The 21,298-nt window shown below is 46.4% G+C and overlaps 1 protein-coding gene across 1 annotated transcript in view; it reads right to left on the bottom strand.

Moving 5' to 3' along the window:
- IKBKE (inhibitor of nuclear factor kappa B kinase subunit epsilon) overlaps positions 1-21,298 on the bottom strand; it is a 162,480-nt gene that overhangs the window by 129,233 nt on the left and 11,949 nt on the right. The window contains exon 2 of the mRNA XM_063955165.1: positions 5,142-5,261. Coding sequence (XP_063811235.1) covers positions 5,142-5,228 — 87 coding nt within the window. The 5' untranslated portion in view covers positions 5,229-5,261. The remainder of the gene's footprint in view (positions 1-5,141; positions 5,262-21,298) is intronic.

The raw sequence follows: 21,298 nt of genomic DNA, 5'->3' as shown, positions 1-21,298 counted from the left end.
TTTTCCGGTCACACCCTGTAAACGGTCAGTTCCCACCCACAAACAGCCTCTTCCTGTCAATCACCTTGCGTACGCCCGTGCGAATGGATCCTTCGCACCATCCCGTTGCTGTCCGGCGATGCCCGTTGTAGCTGTCCAATGCGTCTGCGCAGTCTGGACCTGATCGCTCGCTGTGTGAAAACGTACAGCTGCGATCAGATCTGAATTACCCCCCCTAGGCGAGAGAGGGGAACAGGAGAAAGGCAAAGGCAAGATAACTAGTGGGGAGGGAGGAACACAATATAGAACATGCTGGAGGAAGAGAGATGCAGATGCACACTCTTAGCACTAAGAACACTGATAGTAAAAATAATTTAAATAAACCCTCACAATTAACATGGAGTATAATTTAAGTTTCTTCAATTATACTCCATGTTAATTGCGAGGGTTTATTTAAATTATTTTTACTATCAGTGTTCTTAGTGCTAAGAGTGTGCATCTGCATCTCTCTTCCTCCAGCATAGTATTAGAAGCCTCAGCATGATAGCACCTCTTGATATCTTTAGTAATAGGATGTGCAGTCCAGGTCCCCCCCTTTTTACAATATAGAACACACAGACATGGGTAGGGAGGGTGCTCAGTACAGCACATGCAGGTATGGCGGAGGAGGGGTGAGTAGAATACACAACATTCAGACATGGGGGGGCATACATGCCGACATCCTGGCTGCTCTCTCCGGGATAGAGCAGCCAGGTCGGCTCAGCAGGGGGACGGGGCAGGGCTATGACACGTATAGGAGGTGGGATGGAGGCGGGACAGGGGTGGGCGGAGGCAGAACAGAGACAGGGTTATCATGGTGCATACTTTAAGCCACGCCCCCTGCTCTGTAATGCAGCGATTACCGACATTATACAGCAGGGGGCGTGACTATGATGACGCGATTCAGCAAGAATCACGTCATCGACTGACCGGACCGCCCACTTTACTCACTAAATGGGCAGCTGGTCGGGTGGGGACACATTAGAAATCGGGAGACTTGCCTGCTCTTCCGGGGGGCCGGGAGAGTCACCCGATTTTCGGGAGCATCCCGGCCATTCCAGGAGAGTAGGCAAGTATTGGGGGGGGGGGGGGGGGGTTTGTAATGCTCAGTACAGCACATCAGGGCCGGATTCAGCCTTGGGGGTGCCCGGGTCGCTTAAGACACGGGGGCCCCGGTAGAAGGTAAGGGGGGGGGGGGATATTACATTTTGCATACCTCCCAACATGTTCCAATCCAGGACGCGGACAAAATGCTCTCTACCTGGACTTTCCACTTAATATATGATTGGCGTCACCTGTGTTGAACTATTTATTTAATTGATAAGAAAGGTGTTTCAACACAGGTGATTGCAATCATAAATTAAGAAGGAAGTCCAGGTAGAGAGCATGTTATCCCTCCTGGAATGAGTCATGGTGGGAGGTATGGATTGTGTATAATAAATTTAAACCAATGGTGTATAATAGTTTTAAACTGATAGTTTAATAATGTCTGGGTACTGTTTATAAATCCACCCTTGAAAGATAACTATTTTATAAAAAAATTATTCTAGTGGAACAAAGACAACTTAACCTTAAAATACACATAGAAAAATAAAATAATTTATCTTGTCACATGCAATAATAGCAGCAGCCTCTGTACTACTTACACACTGGGACAGGACTCTCTGTGTGTGTCTGTATCTCTAGACTCAAATGGTTTAGTTGCATAACAGTTTACACAGGACTCAGACACTCAAGCAGGGAGGAGGAGACGCTGGGTTCCCTGTGTCACTTACAGCTCACTCCACCCTCCTATCTCTCCTCTGGTGGAAAGCTCTGTTGGTAGCTCATGGAACATGATATTCCTGTGTCTCTGCCTGCACTGCATACTGTCCTACTCGCATTCTGGTTGTTGGTTCTACTGCTGCTTAAGTGGGAAAGGTGATGTCAGTGTGCTCTGGCCGGGGGCCACCTGACAAAGCGGGGCCCGGGGTACAGTATGCCCTACATACCCCCTTAATCTGGCTATGCAGCACATGCAGATATGGCAGAGGAGGGGTGAGTAGAATACAGAACATACGGACATGGGTAGGGGGAGTGCTCAGTACAGCACATGCAGATATGGGGGAGGAGGGCTGAGTAGAATACAGAACATACAGACATAGGGGTCTGTGGGTAATGCTCAGCACATGCAGATATGGGGGAGGAGGGCTGAGTAGAATACAGAACATACAGACATAGGGGTCGGTGGGTAATGCTCAGCACATGCAGGTATGGGGTAGGAGGGGTGAGTAGAGTACAGGCTGCAATAGTAATATTAACCTAAAGGATATCTACAGTATTACCCCTTTCAGATTACAAAAGCAGACTCACACCATGGATTTTGTACATTGGTCCAACCCGGGTGCGACCCGGCAGAGACCCCTTTCAGACTTGTGGCAGGACATGGCTTATTGCTGGGTCTGTGACGTCACTGCACACAGATGCAGTGCAGGCACTTGGAGATCATCTCCAAGCACCAGCTCTTCCTACATTGTGAACAGGTCCCGGGTCGCATCAACAAGGGTTACCTATTGACATTGCTGGGTAACTACCTGGGTAGAAATGGCGTGACCACGTGACATGGGCGGATTCACAGTACAGCACATTCAGAAAAGTTAAAATATCAGCCTTGCAAAAATATACCGGGTTATTGCAAGTGAACGCGCAGCAACCCTTTCAGACCAAGTAAAATCCCGGGCTGCTGCGCATTTACATGCAATAACCCGGGATAGTTCTGCTAGCCTGAAAGGGGTATACTATTAAGTATATAGAATTCAAAAATGGGGACTATAGTCAGACTAGATAATTGACATTTACTCCCTTGCATATCTGGTGGGAATGTCCACTTATTAAACCTTATTGGCAAAAAGTAATAGAAACGGCTGGTCTCGTTTTGGGAGAGGACCTGCCTTCTTGCCCTAGTTTTTGGCTATTGAACCTTCTGGGACATCCTCAATCCCAATTTAAAAAAAACTCTCCTCAGTCACATTCTCAGTGCCTCTAAAGCAGTGCATTGGAAGTCTAGTGTAGTCCCTTCCATGTCTGAGTTGGTGTGCTAGGATGGAACATTATTTTACCATGGACAATCTTGTTTCTTCCCTAGCATCTCAGACTCAGAATTTCCCTTCTACTTGGTACCCCTGGCTGGTTTATAAATAATCAGCTCATAATAAATCGCTAAAGTGTTAGACAATGAGAGCCCCCCTTTTTTCACTCATATAATATTAGTATCTACCTCCCAACACTACTAACCTTTAACCACTTAACTGACGATTTATTTCGGCAAAAACCGCTCCGAAATTGTGAGTGAATTAGGTGAAGAACATGACTTTAACGCTATCCCAAATGATTCTAGTTAAAAAAAATAATATATGTTTTAAAATATTTTTTTCAAACATCGATCGGGAATATCACAACCATTGGAACATCACGACCATAGCGGCTTTCATTTTGAAAGCCGGGACAGCCTCCAGGTATAAAGGGGGGGTCTGTGGGTGGCTTGGGACGGTTAATTTACACTACCCAGCGGCTGCCATTGTCTGCAGCCGCTGGAGGGGGAGGGTCCTGCCGTGCTGACCGATCAGCAGTGATCTGCAGCACAGCAATCAGTGGGGGAGAGTGCAGGGAGGCAGAGGGACCCTCTGACAGCAGCAGCGGAGGGAAGTTTCTCTTCCCTGCCACTGCTAACACTCTCTATCTGACTGGTCGCATCCTGTGCGACCAGGTCAGATAGAGCACTTGCAGGCATGGTCGCATCTGATGTGACCATGCCAGGCAAGTGGTTAAAGAGGGACAACTGCGCACTCCCGCCCGAAAAGGGGGGTAGCCTACGAGAAAGGGGGTGTGGCTTCACAGGAGAGCCTGCGATCGTGAGCCACACCCCGTTTTCGTCACTGAGGGGGCATGCCCAGCGCTCTTTGAGCTGCTGGCATGCCCTCTCTCCCTCTGTCTGCACTGAATAGACTGAATAGACGCTATGCGCATGCTAAGCAGAGCAGCGAGTGCAGGAGCTTCTCAACTGCCCCACGTCCACCGCGGGACACTGCGGCCCGCGGGTGGGACAGCAGGACAGTCCCAAAAAAACGTGACTGTCCCGCGAAAATCGGGACAGTTGGGAGGTATGTTAGTACACACACCTTTTATCCTGGAGTTGCGAAGTTCTCTTTCTGTCCTATCCTCTTACTCTCCTTTTAGTCTTTAATTTTTCCTTCCTTTTCTTTCTCTCTACTGTCTTGTCTGTATTGCATCAAAAGCTTTGTTATACTGTAGTATTTGTTACATGAAAGTATGTTTATCTTCTTACTACTAGCCTTCTCCTTATTTTACCATAAAGTTTTGACATCTGCTATATAGCTTTCTGAGTGACAAAAAGATTCTACTTCATGTCATGTTATTTTCTGTATCTGAGGTAATTTTGTACAAATGCTCAATAAAAAATAAAAAAATATTTGCAAAAAAAATCATTGACATTTATTATTACTTGTTAATGATCTAATTTGACTCCAGATGTTTTGAGGTTTAAATATTTAGATCTATTGGGAGGGATGTACGAACATAAAATGCGATCAAACCTCAGAAAACTGCTGTTACTGGAGGTTTTCCGCAATTTCTATATTTCTCAAGCTATAAATGGCTTTGCCTATAGAATCCTCTGGCAACTTTATGCACAAATCCCCAGAGAGGGGTCTGATTGGCGCACATGCACAATAGAACTCCTGTGTTATAAACTTTTGCCGGAGCAGGGCCTATGGTGCTGCGCACAGTACTCCACTTTTATTTTTTTTGTCTAGGGGGTGTGTCCACGGCTTTTGGATTTGGACATGTCCCTTTCAGGATCTGGGTCTCATGGTGCATCCTCCGTGTTATCAAATAAATGGGTGGGTGGGTAGTCTGAAGGTAATAACTTTAGGTTATTACCCTAAAGTTATTAAGCACTTCACTAAAGATGTGACATCCTTGATTTATAGCACATAAGACCATTTTATCATAAATCAAATATAATGTTACATTTTAAGTTTACAATTATACAAACCATACCACTGATTCTTCTAGTTTATTTAGTAAATATCAAAAATGTAGATTTAGAAAACAGCAAGTTGTACCTTATTCCGTGCCTTGTATACAGTGGCAGTGGCCCCTTGTCCTAATTTATCATCCAACTCCCACAGATAATTTGGGGTGCTCTGCATCTTCTTATGTAATGCACTCTCCTCTATCAGTATCTGCTAAAGAGATTTGGTGGATTAGTTACTAGATTTTAGGCCAGCTTGGTAGAGATATCTGTTAATTTACAAAGCACAAATAGGTTAGTAGACATTTTTTTTAAACATTCTCATTAAGTGACTGGGCTTTGGAAACATCTACAGATACAATAATATAGAATAAAGTGTATTTCTTACATAAATCATTCTGTTTATGACTTTGCTTTTATAATATCAGTTTGGTGTAAAATAAATTGTATGATATAAGGAAAATGCAGAGGATGATAATAACAGCCACAACTAATGATTTGCTTTCACACACCATAATGTGTACTTTCTATTTTCAAAGATAATAATTGGACATGGTACAAGGTACATGGTCCATACTGAATATCTTTTCAAATCATACATGATGAATGGGAAGGGAGGGTCAGGGGATGGATAATCTTCAATAATCAATGGGGATGATGGGAAAGGGGGGCAGGGTAGAAAAGAAAGGAAATTATTAATCTACTAGATGTGGGAAGGGTGACCTTTAACCTTCCTCTATCTATAGTCTCTAAAAAGCCAAGCGCAAAATTTCATAAGAGATCTGATCAATCATGAAAAGGATAAATATTTATTTCTGTGTATTTCACATGCAAGTGTTACGACAATACTGTATTGGCAGACCATTCCTTCAAGCTAGATAAATTTATTGGTGGATGCATCCAGTTCAATATCAGGGGCAGGAGCGGACAGTGATGTCCAGGATCAGAAATTAGTCACAAACAAAAGATCATCCACAAGTGGGAGTAGTATGATTTACCGGCACATGGGATCCCAGCACTCGTAATACAGACGCTGGGATCCCTATTATAAGAAGCCGACAGGGGTGAGTGAGGGGTATTCCTCCTCTCCCCAACCCCTAACCCCCCCCTCCCAGCAGCCTAACCCTAACTTCCCCCCTGGTGCCAAACACTAACCCCCCCCCCCCCCCCCCAACAGCCTAACCTTAACCACCTGGGACGCAGCCTAACCCTAACCCTCCCCCCGCAGCCTAAACATAACCCCCCCTTCCCCACGGCTAGCTTGACTCGCGGGGCGGTCTCTCCTCGTTAAGGATCCCGGCTGTCGGTATTCCTGCGCCAGGATGATGTACTCTTCTGGATGCCGGTGTCTGCATTCAGAATAGGGTCGGAATTCTGGCATCGGTATTCTGACTGCCAGGACACCAACAGTCAGAATCATGACTGCTTCCCCCACAAGTAAGGCCGATCAGATCACAGCAAATCAGGAAACCATCACTGGCCCTGGTAGCAGGGAAGAGCGGCTATTTTGTTGACCAACGACAAGTCAAAAAACCTGGCAGCTGGATGGAGGAAATGACATAGTAGAACAAGGAAGTTGGGACCATTGCCAGCCAAGGCTCTGTAGTGCGATTGAGAACATTGCCATTCTAATAGCCAGATGTGGGTATTGACTACAGAGAATGGTGGGGGACCTACATGTTTCCAGTGAGAAGCAGTGGAAGACTTAGTTGGTTTTGAGGAGGATAAGAAAGACAGGATATCCACAGATCTTTGAGAATAAAGGCTTCCAAGAAAGTTGAGAAGTCTATCTACTCCCAAAATAAGGCTTAGTGTAGGTCCACCAAATGTGGAGAAAGTCTACCTGTGACCACAATCCCCTCAACAGTTCGGACTTGTTGTTGGGAACATTTCACATATCATTATTTCAATAAAATGATAACACTGTAGGGCTGTTGTGAAGGAGAAAATTGCACCATTCTTTGGGAGAAGTTGTATGGAATGAGGGTGGCCCTTGATGCGTACAAAGTACATGCCTCAGTATAATTAGATTTGAGCACCATTGCAAAACCAAGATTTAATTAAGCAAAGTGAGATTCTACAACTTAAATAATGGGATGGAAAGAATGCCATGCATTTTGGCTACTGGGCCATGTAGTTATACAAATTCACTGCCAGAGACGAAGGCACACTGATGGAGGGGAAGGGAAGGGAAGGGGGGTGGGGGGGGGTAGCAAGAGGATGGCAAGAGGGCAGCTTCCCTCTTCCCACAACAAAAAATTGAGAGGTGCCAGTCAGTGCTCTGGGTCACGGGGCACAGTTCTAGGGTTAGTGGGCAGTGTCATATCGGAGACAATTCCCTTTCTTGCTGCTCTACCTCCTGAATCCCCACAGCCCTTCTCTTCCTGCCTCCAAAGCCCTCCGCCCCACTGCACCAAACGTGTGGCTAGTTACTGTGGGCTGTTCCTTCTCTGGGACCACCCCTGTGCACTTCTCACCTGCCACATCATATGTCCCTCCCATATTCTCCCTGAGCACCCCCTTAAGCCCCACCCTTCCGGCCACCCCTCCTGATAGATAGAGACAGAGATTATATATATATATATATATATATATATATATATATATAAAATATTCAGCAATTACCCGGCACTCCACTAGGGATTTATTGAATACTTGCTGCGGTGCCCTCCGTGGGTTAGTCAGGTTAGCCCCATGTAAGAAAAGTAGATCGGCGGCACTCAGTCTTTCAATTTGCAGTAAAAAGGTATAGGTTTATTTCTCCAACAGCGTTTCGGGGTTAAACGCTGCACTCTCTCTGCACGTTACATCTGCCACACCTGCAGTGTACATGGTTTTGCCCAATTGCTAACAAATTTGCTGCTGCGATCAACTCAGAATTAGGCCCATAGTGCATCACTAAGCAACCAGCATTATGACGCTTGTCCGCCTGTCCGGCACCGTCGGGTCACGTCATCCAGGAAGTTCCTACTACACTGGTAGGGGATTGATGGGGACCGGCGGCGTGGGACAGATGAGTATGATTAAACAATTGTGGCTATGATTGTCCTTGCTATATAAGTGTTGTACTTCATTTATGTGTTTGTGATGTGCTGTCCCTGATGACGGGGGTTTAACCCCGAAACGCTGTTGAAGATATAAACCTATACCTTTTTATTACAAATTGAAAGACTGCATGAGTGCCACCGCTTTACTTTTTCTCTCTCTCTCTCTATATATATATATATATATATATATATATATATATATATATATATATATATATATTTTTTTTTTTTTTTTTTTTTTTTTCATCAGGTAAGTGGTGTGGCGGGTAATTCCAGCTGCCCCTGAGTGGGCGACATTTACTGATTTAGAGGTGCAGAATGAAATTATACCTTATCCCCCCCAGCCTAAAAACGTTGTTGAATCATGGATTATGACCAAGGACTAGTTGTTGCTGTGATTAGACCACTCTCCCATGTGGACACAACCACACTTCTAATTTGCAACAGAGAACTGCTGGGATATATGCATTTCAGTGGAGAATCTAGGTGCACTTTCTCTCTGCATACTTAGGCACATTTCTAGATTGCATAGATGGAGACCTTGAAAAAATAAGATTTTAAACCTACTGGTAAATCTATTTCTCTTAGTCCGTAGAGGATGCTGGGGACTCCGTAAGGACCATGGGGTATAGACGGGCTACGCAGGAGACATGGGCACCTATAAAGAACTTTTAGTATGGGTGTGCACTGGCTCCTCCCTCTATGCCCCTCCTCCAGACCTCAGCTAGAGAACTGTGCCCAGAGGAGATGGACAATACGAGGAAAGGATTTTGTAAATCTAAGGGCAAGATTCATACCAGCCCACACCAATCATACCATATAACCTGGAATACACATAACCAGTTAACAGTATGAACAAACAACAGCAACGGTCCAAGACCGATTCCAACTGTAACATAACCCTTATGTAAGCAATAACCATATACAAGTCTTGCAGATTTTCCGCACTGGGACGGGCGCCCAGCATCCAGCAGAGAAATAGATTTACAGGTAGGTTTAAAATCTTATTTTCTCTTACGTCCTAGAGGATGCTGGGGACTCCGTAAGGACCATGGGGTTCATACCAAAGCTCCCAATCGGGAGGGAGAGTGCGGATGACTCTGCAACACCGACTGAGCAAATGCTAGGTCCTCATCAGCCAGGGTATCAAACTTGTAGAATTTAGCGAAAGTGTTTGACCCCGACCAAGTCGCTGCTCGGCAAAGCTGTAATGCCGAGACGCCTCGGGCAGCCGCCCAAGAAGAGCCCACCTTCCTAGTGGAATGGGCATTTACTGAATGTGGTAACGACAATCCAACCATAACATACGCCTGCTGAATCGTGTTACAGATCCAGCGAGCAATAGTCTGCTTTGAAGCAGGCGCGCCAATCTTGTTGGCTGCATACAGAACAAACAGAGCCTCTGTTTTCCTAATTCTAGCTGTCCTGGCTACATAAATCTTTAAGGCCCTGACTACATCCAGGGACCTGGAATCCTCCAAGTCACTCGTAGCCACAGGCACCACAATAGGTTGGTTTATATGGAATGAAGAAACCACCTTAGGTAAAAATTGAGGACGAGTCCTCAATTCCGCTCTATCAACATGAAAAATCAAGTAGGGGCTCTTGTGAGACAAGGCCGCTAATTCTGAAACCTGCCTTGCAGATGCCAAGGCCAATAACATGACCACCTTCCAGGTGAGAAATTTAAACTCAACCGTGTTAAGGGGTTCAAAGCAGTGTGATTTTAGGAACTGCAACACCACGTTCAGGTCCCATGGTGCCACAGGGGGCACAAAAGGAGGCTGGATGTGTAGCACTCCCTTTACAAAAGTCTGGACTTCTGGAAGAGAAGCCAATTCCTTCTGAAAGAATATCGACAAAGCCGAAATCTGTACCTTAACAGTGCCTAATTTTAGGCCCATATCCACTCCTGTCTGTAGGAAGTGGAGAAAACGACCCAAATGGAAATCTTCCGTAGTAGCATTCTTGGTTTCACACCAAGAGACATATTTCCACCACATACGGTGATAATGTTTTGCCGTCACCCCCTTCCTAGCCTTTATTAGAGTAGGTATGACCTCTTCCGGAATACCCTTCTCAGCTAGGATCCGGCGTTCAACCGCCATGCCGTCAAACATAACCGAGGTAAGTCTTGGAACATGCAGGGCCCCTGCTGCAACAGGTCCTCCCTTAGAGGTAGAGGCCAAGGATCTTCTGTGAGCATCTCCTGAAGATCTGAGTACCAGGCCCTTCGAGGCCAGTCTGGAACAATGAGTATTGTCTGTACTGTTTTTCGCCTTATGATCCTCAACACCTTTGTGATGAGAGGAAGAGGAGGAAACACGCAGACTGATTGGAACACCCATGGCGTTACCAGAGCGTCTACTGCTATTGCCTGAGGGTCCCGGGACCTGGCACAATACCTCCGAAGCTTCTTGTTGAGGCGTGACACCATCATGTCTATTTGAGGAACTCCCCAAAGACCCGTTATCTCTGCAAAGACTTCTTGATGAAGTCCCCACTCTCCTGGATGGAGATCGTGTCTGCTGAGGAAGTCTGCCTCCCAGTTGTCCACACCCGGAATGAAGACAGCTGACAGAGCGCTTACGTGATTTTCCGCCCAGCGAAGAATCCTGGTGGCTTCTGCTATCGCGACTCTGCTCCTTGTCCCACCTTGGCGGTTCACATGAGCCACTGCTGTGACATTGTCCGATTGAATCAGCACCGATAGGTTTCGAAGAAGACTCTCCGCTTGTCGAAGGGCGTGGTATATGGCCCTTAATTCCAACACGTTGATGTGCAGGCAGGACTCCTGGCTTGTCCATAGTCCTTGAAAATTTCTTCCTTGGGTGACTGCTCCCCATCCTCGGAGCCTCGCGTCCGTGGTTACCAGAACCCAGTCCTGAATGCCGAATCTGCGACCCTCTAGGAGGTGAGCACTTTGCAGCCACCATAGAAGAGACACCCTGGCCCTGGGGGACAGTGTTATCTTTTGATGTAATTGTAGATGGGACCCGGACCATTTGTCCAGAAGGTCCCATTGAAACGTCCTCGCATGGAACCTGCCGAAGGGGATGGCCTCGTAGGCTGCCACCATTTTCCCCAGAACACGAGTGCATTGATGAACTGACACTTTTTGGCTTTAGCAGGTCTCTGACCTTGTTCTGGAGGTCCTGGGCTTTTTCCAACGGGAGAAAAACCTTCTTTTGTTCCGTGTCCAGTATCATATCTAGGAACGCTAGTCCAGTTGTTGGAACCAACTGTGACTTCGGTAGATTGAGAATCCAACCGTGTGCTGGAGTACTCTCAGAGAGAGTGACACGTTTCTCAGCAATTGCTCTTTTGATCTCGCCTTTATCAGGAGATCGTCCAAGTATGGGATAATTATGACTCCTTGCTTGCGCAGGACCACCATCATCTCCGCCATTATCTTGGTGAAAATCCTCGGGGCCGTGGAAAGCCCAAACGGCAACGTCTGAAACTGGTAATGACAATCCTGTACAGCGAATCTCAGGTACTCCTGATGAGAGGGATATATGGGGACATGAAGGTAAGCATCCTTTATGTCCAGTGACACCATAAAATCCCCCCCCCCTCCAGGCTGGCTATTACCGCTCAAAGCGATTCCATCTTGAATTTGAATCTTATCAAGTACAGGTTTAGGGATTTTAGAATTAAAATGGGTCTGACCGAACCATCCGGCTTTGGGACCACAAAGAGGGTCGAATAGTACCCTTTTCCCTGTTGGTTCAGGGGAACCCTGATAATTACTTGCTGTTGACACAGCGTTTGAATTGCAGCTAACACTACATCCCGCTCTGGGGTAGAAGTTGGTAAGGCCGACTTGAAAAATCGGCGTGGGGGCACCTCTTCGAATTTCCAAGGATTCACGTCTGACCTGACCCAGAACTGGCTGAAGAGTCGAAGGCGTGCCCCCACTGGTGCGGACTCCCGCAGGGGAGCCCCAGCGTCATGCAGTGGGTTTTGTAGAAGCCGGGGAGGACTTCTGTTCCTGGGCACCAGCCGAAGCAGGTGTTCTCTTTCCTCTACCCTTACCTCTGGCAAGGAAGGAGGATCCCCGACCTCTTCTGGACTTTTGCGACCGAAAGGACTGCATGTGATATTGTGGAGTTTTCTTTTGCTGTTGGGGAATAAAAGGTAAAAAGGTTGATTTACCCGCGGTAGCTGTGGAAACCAGGTCCGCGAGCCCATCCCCAAACAACACGTCACCCTTATAGGGTAAAACCTCCATATGCTTTTTCGAATCCGCATCACCCGTCCATTGGCGGGTCCATAAGGATCGTCTCGCTGAAATAGCCATGGCATTGGTTCTGGAACTCAGCAACCCAATGTCCCTTTGAGCGTCTCTCATATACAAGACTGCGTCTTTAATATGGGCTAGAGTTAACAAAATAGCATCCCTATCTAGGGTATCAAGGTCAGCCGACAGGGTATCTGTCCAAGCTGCAACTGCGCTACATACCCATGCAACGCAATTGCCGGTCTGAGCAAAGCACCAGTATGTGAATAAATAGACTTTAATGTAGTCTCCTGCCTGCGGTCCGCAGGGTCCTTGAGGGCCGCTGTGTCTGGAGACGGCAGCGCCACTTTCTTGGACAGGCGTGTTAAAGCCTTGTCCACAGTGGGAGAGGATTCCCAACGTACCCTGTCCTGTGTAGGGAAAGGGTATGCCATATTAATTCTTTTGGGAATCTGCAGCCTCTTATCTGGAGTCTCCCAAGCTTTTTCAAATAACTCGTTAAGTTCATGAGATGGGGGAAAGTTTATTATCTGTTTCTTTCCCTTAAACATGTGTACCCTCGTGTCTGGAACAGAGGGTTCATCAGCAATATGCAACACATCTCTTATTGCAATAATCATACACTGAATACTCTTTGTCACCTTAGGGTGCAAGCTACCTTCATCATAGTCGACACTGGAATCAGAGTCTGTGTCAGTACCTGTGTCCACAATTAGTGACAAGGGACGCTTTTGAGACCCCAACGGGCCCTATGAGTCGGTCCAATCCAAGGATTGACCCCCTGATGCCTCCCTGGATTCAGCTTTATCTAGCATCTTTTGTAAAGATGCCACACTTGCATTCAACATATGCCACATGTCCATCCATTCCTGAGTCGGCACTACTGACGGGGACACACCACTCATCTGCTCCACCTCCTCCTTGGAGAAGCCTTCCGCTTCAGACATGCCGACACGCACGTACCGACACCCCACACACACAGGGATATACCTATAAGGGGATAAATCCCCAACCAGGCCCTTAGGAGAGACAGAGAGAGAGTATGCCAGCACACACCCAGCGCCAAACTGACACTGGAAAATCCAGACAGCGCTTTTATATTATTCTATAATGCCAATCTTCCCACTCACTGCGCTCCAATGTGCCCCCCTCCTCTTTTTCAGCCCTCTGAAGTGTTCAGCAGGGGAGAGTCCGGGGAGCCAGCGATCTCTGCAGCCTCTGTGGAGAAAATGGCGCTGGTTAGTGCTGAGGGATCAAGCTCCACCCCCTCCAGCAGCGGGCTTCGGTCCCTCTTCAATTTTAATAAAATGGCGGGGGATCATCTATTTGCTGCCTAATGTGACCTTTTATTGCCCAAAAACGAGGTTTATTGCTACCCAGGGCGTCTCCCCCCCCCCCCCCCTGCACCCATCAGTGCTTTCTGTGTGTCTGTGTGTGGGAGCAATGGTGCGCAGCTTACCGCTGCGCGCTTTACCTCATGAAGATCTGAAGTCTTCTGCCGCCTTTGACGTCTTCTTGCTTCTCATACTCACCCAGCTTCTATCTTCCGGCTCTGTGAGGAGGACGGCGGCGCAGCTCCGGGACGAACCCCAGGGTGAGACCTGTGTTCCGACTCCCTCTGGAGCTAATGGTGTCCAGTAGCCTAAGAAGCAGAGCCTATCCTTTAAGTAGGTCTGCTCCTCTCCCCTCAGTCCCACGATGCAGGGAGCCTGTTGCCAGCAGTGCTCCCTGAAAATAAAAAACCTAACAAAATTATTTTTTCCACAGAAAACTCAGCAGAGCTCTCTGCAGTGCACCCTTCTCCTCTGGGCACAGGATCTAACTGAGGTCTGGAGGAGGGGCATAGAGGGAGGAGCCAGTGCACACCCATACTAAAAGTTATTTATAGGTGTCCATGTCTCCTGCGGAGCCCGTCTATACCCCATGGTCCTTACGGAGTCCCCAGCATCCTCTAGGACGTAAGAGAAATACTGGAAAAACAGTCTACAAACAGTTACCAATCCTATCCAAAGTGTTTCATGATTGAGGCTCTAGATGTTTTACACCCACAAGAAAACATTTCTCTTTGTCGCTCTTTCTGAAAGACTGACACACAGCGGCCGGGATGTACTAATGGGAAAATGCCTATGTTCTTTCTGCATCAGTGCTGTCAGAGGGATCCAATCAGATCTCTCCCAGCACACCCCGCGGCCGCCGCATCACTGTGCATCAGAGTTGCCTACCCTCCCTCATTCTGCAGGAGACTCCCTGAAATAGCAGCAATCTCCCTCACTCCCTGAATAGTCCAGGAATCTCCCTGATTTTACCTTACCCACATTATGTAGCTGTTACATTCTTGGGGAAAAGATAAATTCGAGATATATACATTCAAATGGGATCATCAGCGCCATTTCCCTGTATTGGTTATAAGGCACAATGATCCCTATGGCTACATTCATTTTAAATAAGGTTTCTCATGGCCACTTACAGTATATGTGTATACAGTATACTAACTTTGGGGCTCATTTACCTTTTGATGTAAGTCATTTTCATGACACGCCGCTCATATGCAGCAGTACACGTCCACGCTTATAGGTGTTCATTTCACAGTCACCCTGAAATGCTTTTTCAAAAGTAGGCAAGTATGATGTGCATGTGCAGATGGACTCCAGGGTCACAAACCTGGAAGTTCAGGGACCGGCGGCCATCGCAAAGGGCAGCTCTTATCAGGAGAGCTGCCCTTTGCGGTACTCATGGCATATGTAAGTACATATGCGATTAGGGTCGGCATGATGTGTGGCAATGTGACCACTGGAGGTCATTTATTTTTAAAATTCATTAGGAGACATTTATAAAAACTTGGAAAGAGATAAAGTGGAGAGAGATAAATTATGAGCCAGTCAGCTTCTAACTGCCACACTGCATGCTGTGTTTGAAAAATTACAGGAGCTGATTGGTTGGTACATTGTATGAACAATAAACGCCTTAAACTTACATAGCCTTGTTGCTATGGCAACTTTTACATTACACTTACTTTTTTCTTTCTCCCAAGAAATATAACAATGTACAGCAGTTTTCTTCATTCACAAAAGATCTGTCACATCTGTAGTCTATGTTTCATTATTATAATATACAAAGATAGGGGGGGGGGGGAACAAAAAAACAAACAAACCAGGAAACGTCACTAGTGATATAGAAGTACTGTGGCTATTGGATGAATCAATTAATACAAATTATGCTACACGTGAGTTTGCTTATTCTAATTTCTTGCAAAATCATTGTATCCAATTTTTTTACACAAATGAAGACAAATTGCATAGCAACACATTAAGCACAAATTCCTTCACAATTCCAATCACGTCAGATTTCCTCATCTCTGCTCACTGCTGCTATTTGCAGTAGTACAAATGTAATGACTGAATATACCGAGTCACTTATCATGCAGCCTGTGAGAGCTTGGTGCATGAAGAGTTGAAGAGACACCAAAGTATTGGTGCCAGGTACAAGGGAAATATAACAGCGAGTTTTATGGTTCAGAAAACAGAATCCAAAAATAAGCATAGGACAATGTTTTAATATATATAAAAAATACAATGTGAATGATAACCACTCATAATAAAATCTGAAATGACAAAAAATTATTGCATCAGTAACAAACAATTACACAACATAACAGAGGGAATGATTGCACTTTCTAATATTGGGTACACACCTATACAATCATCAGCCCAATCACCGATGATTGTACATGTGTATGCAGGAGCGTTAGCAGGTATATGATTTGAAACGCTCCTGCAACGGTCAGATTGGGAAACCGCACCTCCCAATCCCCATAGAAAAATGTACACACTGAGCTATTCCTAGCTCAGTGTGTACAGGTCACAGGGAAAAAAAATCTGTGAGTGATCGCAAAGATGTGCACCCAGCTTAAGTCCAAGCATAGGTGTTCGCAGGAGCCGACATGGGGGTGCCGCTCTGGAATTCCCCCCCCCCCCCACCGCATTATGGTCTACTCTCACCTCCCCACCCACCCATCTAGGACATAGACTGCTTACTAGGTGAGCAGTCTATGTCCCACAGCAAGGGGTGGTGGAGATAGTCCGTTACCCGGTGGAGGGGGTTAGTCCCAGAGCGGCACCCCTGTGTCATCTCCTGCGCACACCTATGAGTCCAAGTGCTTTTTACTCCAGCTGAGCCATGGATATCTTCATAACCTGGCCCAGTATGGTGCCTTGAGGACCGCATTTTTTTTTACCTCGGGTATAGGGTAAAGATGCACTAATATCTGTGAGAAATAATGTCCTTAGTACTAGACCAAGTTTTGGAGGAATCTGTAAATATAATAAAATTATAAGGGTTGTGTGTGTACATAACTATTGAGAAATATGCTTCTAGGAACTGTTTATGAGACAATAAAAACTTTTTTAATTTTTGTGTGACTGCGCATGTACAGAAGCATACCCTCCAACATTTTACACACAAAAATCGGTACAAATTAGAAAAAGGGGCATGGCCACGTGTAAAGGGGGCGTTGCCACGCCCCTTTTCCTATACTTTCAATGGAAGTTTGGAGAGCCAAAAATAGGTACAGACCATAAAAAAAAAAAAAGGTACTGCACCTATTAAAAAGGTACAGTTGGAGGGTATGCAGAAGCCCGTCGCTGGCAGTGATAGGCTGCCAGCTGCAGAGCAGAGGACACTGCTGAAAGGGGAGCGTCGCTGGACCTCGCCAAAATGGTAAGTACTGTTACACACCAACGGCATTTTCATTAGTATCACTGTGTTAATAAAAAAATAAGCCGCTCTTATTAAGACTACTGTATTTGTTAAATGGTGCTCTAAATTTAGTAAAATTACATAGAACACAAAGGAGTCGTATTTGCACATAAGGGCAATTCTCCAGAAAGTGAACATAAAAGCACAAAAAAAAATTACATTTTACTAACCAGCAATTTATTTATATTTATTAATTAAATCTATACATTCCAAAGTATGAGAAACTACTCAGCTACATTTTAGACAGGTTTTTCATTATACCAATGTAGAAGTTACAAATCACAAAAAAAAAAAAAACAATCGCCAGTTATAATAAAGTTTTCACAGCACACTATTCTGTAAATTGTAACTGTTTGGAAGTAACTTCTCTTTGTTCACTCTGCCCAATCGAGTTGATCGCTAGCTGCTTTCGTTCACAGCGCAGCGATCAGGTAAAAAAAAATCGGCACTTCTGCGCATGCATATGCGGCGCAATGCGCACGCGCGTCGTACTTTTACAACGAACAATGTAGTTTCACACAAGGTCTAGTGAAGCTTTTCAGTCGCACTACTGACCGCAGAGCGATTGAGAGAAAGTGGGTGTTTCTGGGTGTCAACTAACCGTTTTCAGGGAGTGTGCGGAAAAACGCAGGCGTGCCAGATAAAAAAACGCAAGCGTGGCTGGGGAAACGGATGCGTGGTTGGCCGAACGCAGGGCATGTTCGGGACGTCAAAACAGGAACTAAATAGTCTGCAGTGATCACAAGCTAGGAGTAGGTCTGGAGCTACTCTGAAGCTGCACAAAATAATTTTGATGCCGCTGTGCGATCCTTTCGTTCGCACTTCTGCTAAGATACACTCCCAGAGGGCGGCGGCTTAGCGTTTGCACGGCTGCTAAAAGCAGCTAGCGAGCGAGCAACTCGGAATGAGGGCCAATATGTGGTACTTTCAAATTAAATATGAAATCTGCCATATAGCTTACATATGCACAGAAAAATTAACATTTAAATATGCTAAGCAGTTCCATCCCGTGCATCACTGTGAAAGGCAACATTTTCATACTGTACTAATAAATTCATCACAAAACAAAACAAAACCACTACAGCTCAACTTTGTTGTCTGGATATGTAACTAAAATCTAAGAACAAATTAATATAATTGTTTTTATTTGCTCTAAGATAGAGAAAAAAGGAGTGTTATGGTAGACTAAACCATTGTTAACTCTCTTTCTGCGAGGTACACTGGGTTCCACAGGGAAAACATGGGGTGCATTGTGGATCTTGATCCAGAGAGGCACCAATAGGCTAAAGCTTTAGGCTGTCCCAGGATGCATTGTGGGGCCTCCTCTATAACCCCGCCTCCAGGCACTGTGAGCTCAGTTTCATTAACCAGTCCAATGTAGGAGCAGGTAAGAGAGAAGGCAGATGTTAGTCACATAGAACCACATTCTCACGACAGGAGAAGGGACCAGCGGCTAATGCCATACAAACTCATAGAAGCTTGGATCGTCAGGGTGGGCGCCCTGTGGAACCCAGTGTACCTAGCAGAAAGAGAGTAAACAATGGTATGTCTACCATAAACTCTCTTTTTCTGCAGCGGGGTACACTGTGTTCCACAGGGAAAACATCGGTTGATGTCCTAAATCAGTTCCTCAAGGGAGGGGACGCGCCTTAGCAGGTATAAGAACCCGGCGTCCAAAGGAAGCATCCTGGGAGTTAGAAGTATCAAAGGCATAGAATCTGATGAACGTGTTCATAGAGGACCACGGAGCCGCCTTGCACAACTGTTCTGCGGACGCGCCATGGAGGGCCACCCAAGAAGGTCCAACAGACTGAGTACAATGGGCTTTAATAGCAGCAGAAACTGGGAGTACAGCCTGTGCAGAAGCTTGTGCAATCACCATTCTAATCCATCTGGCCAAGGTTTGCTTATTAGCAGGCCAGCCACGTTTGTGGAAACCAAATATTACAAACAGGGTATCTGACCTCCTGATAGAGGCAGTTCTCTCCACATATATATGGAGAGCCCTCACGACATCCAAAGACCGCTCTTTGAGGGACAATTCAGAAGAGATAAAGGCTGAAACCACAATCTCTTGGTTAAGGTGGAAAGATGACACCACCTTAGGTAGAAAACCAGGGTGAGTTCTAAAAACTGCACGGTCACGGGGAAAAATCAGAAAGGGTGGATGACAGGACAAAGAGCCTAAGTCCGACACCCTTCTAGCTGATGCAAAAGCCAGCAGAAACATGACCTTGGCTGTGAGCCATTTAAGGTCCTCCGACTCAGAGGTTCAAACGGAGACTCTTCCAGGGCATTCAGGACAACAGACAGATCCCATGGAGCCACAGGAAGGACACAGGGAGACTGATTCCATAACACACCCCGAGTGAATGTATGAATGTCAGGAATAGACAAAAATTTTCTCTGAAACCACACCGATAAGGCAGATATGTGAACCTTGAGGGAGGCCAGACGAAGGCTTAAGTCCAGGCCTTGTTGCAGGAAAGCCAGGATTCTGGATGTTTTGAATCTGTACGCATCATAGTTCATCAGCACACCAGGTGAATGTAAAAATTCCATACCCTATAATAGATCCGAGCAGACGTCGGCTTACGGGCTTTCAACATAGTTTGAATGACCGCCTCAGAGAATCCTTTGGCTCTCAGGAGTGATGCTTCAAGAGCCACACCATCAGAGCCAATCTGGCCAAGTTTGGATAAAGACAAGGTCCCTGTACGAGGAGGGCTGATCGTTGAGGAAGTAGAAGAGGACGCTCTGTCGATAGACCCTGCAAGTCTGAGAACCAATGCCGCCTGGGCCACTAAAAGTAGTATTCCTCCTTCTTGCTTGAACTTCCACAGGACCCTGGGCAGGAGTGTCACTGGAGGGAACACTTAAGGCAGCCGAAAGTTCCACGAATGCTGCTTGAGGATCCATGGTCCTTGATCTGAAGACCGGAACTTTGTGATTGTGTCGAGACGCCATCAGGTCTACATCTGGTAGTCCCCAAATGTCCACTAGGAGCTGAAAGACTTCCGGATGAAGACTCCACTCTCCGGCGTGTACGTCCTGGCGACTGAGGAAGTCCGCTTCCAAGTTTAGGACCCCCGGAATAAACACTGCCGATATGGCTGGCTGATGGCGTTCTGCCCATTGAAGGATTTTTGACACTTCCAACATTGCCATGCGGCTTTGAGCGCCGCCTTGAACAGGCCTGTTCTGTACCAGAGGCAGGGTGAGAGTTAACGCATTAAACACCGTCTGCAGTTCCAGAATGTTTACAGGGAGGAGGAACTCCTCCTTGGTCCAAAGACCCTGGAAAGAGTGTTGCACCAACACCGCACCCTATACCCGCAGACTGGCATCCATCATCAGCAGGAACCAGTCGTGGATCCAGAAGGGATGACCCTGCTCACTTGCTGGTCCTGGAGCCACCAGGTCAGTGAATGACGAACCTCCGGAGTCAAGGTAACCATGTGAGATCTGATCCGATGAGGTAGGCCGACCCACTTGGAAAAGATTAACTTCTACAGAGGACGGGAATGAAACTGAGCGTACTCTACCATGCTGACACCATCAGGCCAAGTACTTGCATTGCCGAGTGTATCGACACTCTGGGGCGACAGAGGAAGCAGCTTATCCTGTCCTGAAGCTTCATGACTTTATCCGGAGACAGGAACAGACTTTGTGTGTCCAGGAGTGCCCCCAGGTGCCCCATACTCTGAGCTGGGACCAGCGAGGATTTCTTCCAATTGATGAGCCACCCGTGGGCTTGTAGGAAGCTTACTGTCAGCTGTAGAAGACTGAGGAGGACATCGTGGGGGTTTGCCAGGATCAGCAATTCGTCCAGATATGGCAGGATCCTGACTCCCTGGCGACGGAGATAGGCCATCATTACGGCCATGACCTTGGTGAAGATCCGAGGAGCCGTAGCCTGCCCAAATGGCATAGCCTGGTACTGATAGGGTAGTTTGGCAATAGCTAACAGCAGATACTGCTGATGTGACTTGGCAATAGGTATATGCAGGTACGCATCCTGAATATCCAGGGATACCATATAGTCTCCGGGTTCCATTGCCAGCACAATTGAGCGCCGTGTCTCCATATGGAACTTGGACTCTCTCACAAACTTGTTTAGTGATTTGAGGTTGAGTGTAGGCCGGAATGACCCATTGGGTTTTGGGACTAGAAACAGGGTCGAGTAGTAACCCTTGTTCCTTT

Source organism: Pseudophryne corroboree, chromosome 2 (assembly GCF_028390025.1).
Source record: "Pseudophryne corroboree isolate aPseCor3 chromosome 2, aPseCor3.hap2, whole genome shotgun sequence".
Taxonomy (NCBI): domain Eukaryota; kingdom Metazoa; phylum Chordata; class Amphibia; order Anura; family Myobatrachidae; genus Pseudophryne; species Pseudophryne corroboree.
Note: the sequence above shows the minus strand (reverse complement) of the source record. Positions and strands in the feature narration are given on the sequence as shown.